At 42.5% G+C, this 7,279-nt stretch overlaps 1 protein-coding gene across 1 annotated transcript in view; it reads left to right on the top strand.

Annotated features, from left to right (window-relative positions):
• The window catches only part of LOC135700681 (uncharacterized), a 3,224-nt gene extending 1,278 nt beyond the window's left edge, over positions 1–1,946 (top strand). The window contains exons 1-2 of the mRNA XM_065221259.1: positions 1–159; positions 1,611–1,946. The exon at positions 1–159 is cut by the window's left edge and continues 1,278 nt beyond it. Of these exons, the coding sequence (XP_065077331.1) occupies positions 1–159; positions 1,611–1,946 (495 nt within the window). The remainder of the gene's footprint in view (positions 160–1,610) is intronic.
• Positions 1,947–7,279: the final 5,333 nt, after the last annotated feature.

Raw genomic sequence — 7,279 nt, 5'->3', positions numbered from 1 at the left:
AACATGAACCAAGTCTTTCGTCAGCTATGGGAAGCACGTTGGGCACAATTGACAGATGTGAAGCTGAAGGAGGTCAAAAGGGAAACGAAGAAGTGGATCGATCAGTACAGCTCTGCCGATCAACGCATACTCACTCGTCTGCGCATTGGTCATACTAGGGTTACGCATGAATTTTTGCTGAAGAAAACAGCTCCGCCAGCATGTGAATGCTGTGGGACCGTTGTTGACGTTCGTCACATTATTCTGCACTGCAGAAAATTTGAAGCGGCCAGGACGAAATACGGAATCGATTCCACAAGCCTTTTTACGGCGTTACGCAACGACGATGATTATGAGAAGCGGTTGCTGAAGTTTCTGCATGAAACCAAACTTTATCGGAAGCTTTGAAGGGCGAAGATAGAATGGAAAGGAAAATGCAGGATATAGGAAGAAAACGAAGCGGAGGATGAAGAACAAGCAAGCGATGCAGAAGAAAAATGAAGTCTGAATGGAAGAAGATGTCGGACAGGAAATGGAAGAAGATGCAGTGGAAGAATGTTACCGATGAATGTTGGAAGCAAATGAGTTCATGAAGAAGATGCTGAATGGAAATCGAAGAAGATAAAGTGAAAAAGGATGAAGATGAAGCAGAAAACGAAAGTACTACAGAAGACATGAATGATTATGAAGATGCAGAAGAATGAAGATAAATATGAAGCGCAAGGAAGGAACGGAGAAATCGAAAAATAATGTGGAAAAGATATATGGAAGATCATGAAGAATGAAGATGGTGAATATATATATAGAAGAAGTAAAGAAGAAATTTATGGAGAAGAAGTGTAAACCATGAGATGAGCATGCAGACGATGAATCAGGAAACGAGCAAACGATAAGAAAGCTAAGTTAATTTTGAATTGTATCGTAAACACTAACACTCACCCTCACATCACTCTGAACACACCCACACACTGTTTACACAAAAATCAATTGAACTGACATGAATGCATCCGCAGGATGTAAAATGTCAATAATAAACAACAACAACAACAATCTTGTATTTTAAGTTTGTTCTTTGTTTTGTGCGTGCGTTCGCTTTCATAGTTTTCAGCTGCATTTGTTGGATTAGCGCTGGCACTCTGCCTCCCGAACGGTTATACGTGTGTGATTTGTGGTTTTCTCGCTTTCCGGGAGCTTTTAGAATCAAGAAAGAAAACGTGATTCATCATGTTTGCAAGCATCAGAAGCGATGTCGCTATCTGCGTTGTTTGTTAATTTTTCTCCCGGACTAGAAGTTTGTGGCATCGCTTGTGATAATTTTTGATTTCAGTTTATTTACGCGCTGTAAGGTGTGTGAAAGAGGTCGTCACGGTCGTTGTTGATGCTGGTTCGCTCGCAACTATTTTTGCAAACAATTAAGTGTTTTGGACCGAAAGTGTATCAAAAGTGCTTTTGAACGTGTTTCGCAGTGGGTGTGGTGAAATTCATGCATTCTCGATTGATTTTCAGTGGAAACTCCAAATAACAGAATTGCTCACCGAGTTCCTTTTTTTTGCCGTTCGAAGCTTTTGCTTTCGAGAGAATGATGTTTATTGGATCCGTTTCTTTGCACGGGTGTGTTTTTTTGTAACCAGCGGTGTGTAAGTTTGCTTGTGATTTTCATTACCTACCGGAAGGCCGGTTCACTGTATTCGGATGTTACGCTTTCGGCGTGTAGTTCTATCGATAGTCTCGTCACCGTGTGCGAGTTTGAACACGCTCCGGTTGGTAAATTAGCTGGGGACAGTGCTGATAATGTGTCCGCCGCGAGTATTGGTGGTGATTCGGTGGCCGACGTTGCCGTTAATCAGCGAGTTTACGGTTTGCAAAAGTGCTCGTCTGCTGGTCTCTCGTCAGTGTCGGAGATTGTGAACAAGCTGAAGGATGCCTCGCTGGATGCGCCCAAGACGGGTGGTAGTTTGTGGCCGTGAACGGTTCCTGGAGAAAGCACTAGGCGCGAATCTCCTCCCAGATGACCATGGAAATGCAGGAAGTATTACAACAAAGATAATTTTAGATATTATTAGATATTTTTGCAAACAGTGACAGATAGCAGACTCGATGATTAAAAAGGAACTCGTCTGCCTAGTGGCAAACGTTTTTGCTTACTGAGCAGAAGACCGTGGGTTCAATCCCAAGCTCTTCCGTATTATATGATCGTTAGGACATTAATTCAGCTTATCTTTACCAAAACGAACCCTGCTGCAAACCCAACCCTATTACCCAATATTCCAGTGATTCCTCGTGGAAGTGCAGAGGTGTTCTCGGCTTTCATCCAAGCGAGTGTCACGTCAACACATTTTTCCTTTCTATCTTTACCAAAACGAACCCTGCTGCAAACCCAACGTCTGCCTAGTGGCAAACGTTTTTGCTTACTGAGCAGAAGACCGTGGGTTCAATCCCAAGCTCTTCCGTATTATATGATCGTTAGGACATTAATTCAGCTTATCTTTACCAAAACGAACCCTGCTGCAAACCCAACCCTATTACCCAATATTCCAGTGATTCCTCGTGGAAGTGCAGAGGTGTTCTCGGCTTTCATCCAAGCGAGTGTCACGTCAACACATTTTTCCTTTCTTGACCTGTGTTCAGACGTGGCCGGCGCTGGTATTGCCTAGTTTGAGATCAGAGAGTTTTTACACATTGAGGATGATTGCTAGTCCCAAGCATCGTCTATTGGTTCTCTGTGTAATTGCAGCTGGTCTGGCAATAACAGAGTAGCAACCGTGGGCGGTCAATCATGCTCATGCTCATGCTCTGAATAGTAGTATCGTCGTTTTGAAATTTTGGCACTGATTTTATTGCTTAAAGTATGGTCCACTTAGAATCCGGACACTTTATTTATTCTACAGCAGCGTCTCTAGTGGTCGGATGTGCAATTGTTTGACAGTGATTTATTATGAAAGTACACGTGTTTCAGTTGTGAAAGTTTCTTGATACGTGCAGTATTAAAAACATGTACTAGACTGTTTTGTTAGTGATGAAAAGTTTGGTTTTGGGTCCGCAGCTGCAAATTCCTTGCCAGATCATCAGTTTCCCGGTGAATTTATCGACGAAAACAAACTAGAATTTGCTCGGGACATCACCCCCTGCTGTGGCCAGATAAAACTTTTGTCCGGGAACCTGCCTGAAATCCATCCTGACGTAGATTTCGTCGTCCATGAGGAATCATCCTTTGTACTTTGTCAGAACACGGTCGTACAACTTCCGGGCGCGTGTTTTGGCCACTAGATTCTGCTTCATCGTCCTGTTCGGTTGCTTGGAGGCACGGAATAATAGGTGCCAGATAAACTGAAGTCATGGCAACTTGATATCTTCAGCAGCTTGAAATTGCATTTTCTACAACTGTGTCAAGAAAACCTACTCTCTATCTGTTGGGATAAAAAAGTTAGATTTCTGAAGTACAGTTGCACCTTAAGAAAAACTTAAGGTGCATATTTCAACTTTTAAAACACTGTGCCTCGGTGGGACTTTGTGGGACCGAACTGTCAATTTGTTAGTTTAGTGTGAAGTTATTATTTTGCTTTAAATCTTGATTTAAATCTCGAACTGTAAGTCTATGACTATTTTTTTGGATCCAAAGAACCGTGACGAAGGATGACCATAGGATGATTGAAGCGTCTATATTAAAAATCAACCAACCAACCGAACCAAACAACCAAACAAATCGGCTTCAAGTAAAGTTTTCTGAGATGACGTTTGCGCCACCAGAGTGATTCATCAAACACCTTCCCTGCCATCACGTGAGACAGTGATTCGACTCTTTTTCAATTTGTTTTCATTTGAATTATGGACAAACATCAACTGGTCTTTTATGAAGATCAGCTTCCGAACCGAACTGAGGGTGTCTCTGCTGCATTGCTTGAATTTTTTTGCTATTTCTGGAGGTACTAACTTATACCGTTCCGAGAGGGGGAGGACATCTCTCAGTAAGAAGAAGAAGAAGAAAAAGAGAAAAGGTAAACTCCGTCTTCTCGTGGTTCCATGCTTTAAAAAAAATTGAAATTTCAGCTCAAGGTCTGTGGCGGCCGTTGTTACGAAATCGCCGTTCGGACCACAACAACAACAACAACAACACCGCCAGCTTGGATAAGAAGAAAAATAAAAGTGAAGAACACCAACAACGAAGACCACGCGCATAAAAATGTAATTTGCCACTAGTGCCTTGGGAGATCTTTTTTTTTTGTTTGCGGATAGAGAAGGCCTACTGCGATCGGGGCAATGTTGGTGCGTGGTATATGGACCAAGAGAGAGAGAGATGGTTCTCGCCGCCGCCAGGGTCAAGAAGTCTGAAGTCGCACTGAATATGAGGTGGTTGTTGTGGGGGGATCCGCCACGAATTGCCCAAAAATTTGAGGCATTCATATTCCTTTAACGATATTATAATTGTGTCAATAGGTGCCTAATTGTTGTATGGCGTTGGCCAACTACGGCTCACGCACTGGTCCACTATTGACGCGAATTTTTGGACAAGGTGACCCCTGGTCGGGCCCGTGTATGGGAAATTGTGTTGGTACCGTTTTGCTCTCGTCATTTGGCAGGGTCAGTCAGGTTTCGGACGGAAGGCGTACGTGCGACTGTTGGCCACACCACCACCGCCGATCTTGATCGTGATCGTGCCTGCTCGCCGGGATGTTGTGTGCATAAATTTGGACCAACCGACGACAATTAAAATTAAGAGGCAGTAATTTCTTTTGAATGCATGCAATTTCTACTGACACGAGATCGTGCGGTGATATAGTTTTTTTTTGTAGCAACGTTGCTGCAAACAATGCAAGTGCGTTTAAGTTATGTCGTTGTTTTATTATTATTTTAATTCAAGGTTCGATGAGGTTTGCAGAGAGTTACTTATCTGGCTCGATATTTTTTTTTTTAAATTGGCAATTTTTCATCGTAAAGCAATGCGTAGTTTGAGAAAATTTTCAAGGCACGTTTCTGACCCCCAGATGAGCGTTACCGTAGGTCGAATGATGAGAACTCAAAAATCAGATATGGGATCATAGATCAAAGCAACCATAACGAGTTGCAGTTCACGCAATCAAAGGTTGCTGCGAAAACGGGTTGTGCGATTTCATTTATCGGAGCGGAAGACAACCGGTAAAAGTGTGCACGCGACGTCGCCAAATCTGGTTTGTCCCGTGTTCGCGCCTACTGCTATACGAGTTTTTGTGTGAGTGAGTGAGTGAGCCGTGTTCGCGCCTACTGCTATACGAGTTTTTGTGTGAGTGAGTGAGTGAGTTCATGGATTGGTAACCTCCAAAGTCAATAAAAAGACAACATTTCCTTATCTGATTTATGCCTCAACTATGTGCTATGTGGATGCAAGAAGTACCATCATTTTTTTCCGCGTCTGGACACTACTAAAAACGGACTTTCACTCATGTCGGGTAACCAGCCTTTGGAGCCTTCTTCGCATTTCACGCTTATTGCTTATCGCATATCAAGCTGAACATTGTATTAGGTCCTTAGTAACATTGATCGATTCTCTTCGTCGACTTTCTCTTTCGTTAATAACTTTAGCACAACATCGTTTCTTGCTGTGTTTGTCGTATTAGATGCTAGATAAAAGCATCATTTATCGTTCTGTGTGCTGAAAATTCCTGGGAATGTCTTTACATGGCCGTGGGGATACAAAGAGAAAGTTGACGAAGAGAGTCTGTCAATGTTACTTAGGGCCTAATGCAATGTTCAGCTTGATATTAGCTTATTGTATGCTCTCAACTTAGTGTTCTAGACGCACTTCAACAGTTATTTATTGCAAACTTTCGATGCCTGTAAATTTTTTGCATTGATATAATCGTGTGGCAAGTACAAACACAACTCTATGCCCAGAAAAGTCGAGAAATTTTCCAACCCGGCAAATTCCTAGACCGGTCCGAAAATCGAACCCTGCCACCTTCAGCGTGGTCTTGATTTGTAGCTGCGCCTTTACCAACTGAGCTAAGGGAGGCCCAAAAATCATTCACCCGTAATACCAGTATATATGGTGTACGTCACTTACTCATGCCAACATGCAATCGGCTGCTCCTTTCGAAGAGTTGCTGCAGTTCGGCTTCTCGCTTCTCGGAGAACGAATGCTGGGTGAAAGAAATCTTTCAATCAGACTGACCATGACAGAATCGTACACAGTGCACAGTGGGCCAGGAAGTAAATCGAGCAGGAAATTAAAACCCATATTGATCCACCGGGCAGGTGAATAGAACCTTTGTTACACAGTATAATCTTGTTTTTGATATTATCCATAGATATACGAGGCCTTAATGGATATTTTCATTTTTATTGGTCTAGTTTGAATTGGAGTCCAAATCATAATTCAATAATCAATTGATTTATATCTTCACGTTTTTTCCTAACATGACAATAATTTTAAGATATAATTGTGGCTTATCTTTGTGGAGCTGATATGACTTTTTCGTAGTGCGAAATGGTTGTAAATCACTTACTTTTTCTTGGTTTACAACTGGAGCTTTATAACTTTATACTTAATCTGCTTTACCAATTCAGTATATTGTAGACCAACAATTGAAATGGTACTATCAAGTTTTATAAACAAAACGTTGATTATTCTTTCCTCGCCAATCGAACGCAAATTACCGGCATCATCGGATAGGGGAAACTTTCCCCGGCCCACAGATGGTGTTAGTTTGCGTAGGCGTGCCTTAAGTCACGAGACAACGGGTTCCGGAAGTTTTCTTCGCAATAGCTGATGTGCTCTTTTCTGTTGTTGGTCGTGATTTGTCAGCTCAATTTGTTCCCGAGATTCTCTCCGCCAAAATTAAAAAAAATCTCAAAAATTTCGTTTTCGAGTTTTTTTTTTATTTATTCAAGGGGGATGTCTCTCAGAGTTTTAAACTATCTTAATCATCGATCGAGTTTCCACTTGCTGCAATTACGGCCTCCACACGCTTCCGGAATGCACGGCAGGTTCTAATAATGTAGTATGGATCCATTCTTCTCCAGGTACGGGTCAAAGTTTGTCTGAGGCTTGCTGTACTCGGGTGGCGTTTAGAACAGGCCTTGGCCTTCATGACGCGCCATATTGAGTAATCCAGCGGATTAAGATCTGGGCTGGATGGTGGACACATATCCTTAGCCCACTTTTGAGTGCGGTTCGAGGTGTGGGGCACGGAGCCCCATCTTGTTGAAATACAACATTTGGCTTCGGACCGTACTGTTCTTTGATCCACGGAAGAACATACTTACTTAAAATCCCGATGTAGACTTCCGTGTTGACCTTGTCGCCTTCTGGAATGAACACCGGGTC

The sequence above is a fragment of the Ochlerotatus camptorhynchus genome, unplaced genomic scaffold (genome assembly GCF_037179485.1).
Source record: "Ochlerotatus camptorhynchus isolate MF236.1 unplaced genomic scaffold, CSIRO-AGI_Acam_v1.1 ptg000141l, whole genome shotgun sequence".
NCBI classification, from domain to species: domain Eukaryota; kingdom Metazoa; phylum Arthropoda; class Insecta; order Diptera; family Culicidae; genus Ochlerotatus; species Ochlerotatus camptorhynchus.
The sequence above is the reverse complement of the archived record's forward strand: the minus strand, read 5'-3'. Positions and strand labels throughout refer to the sequence as shown.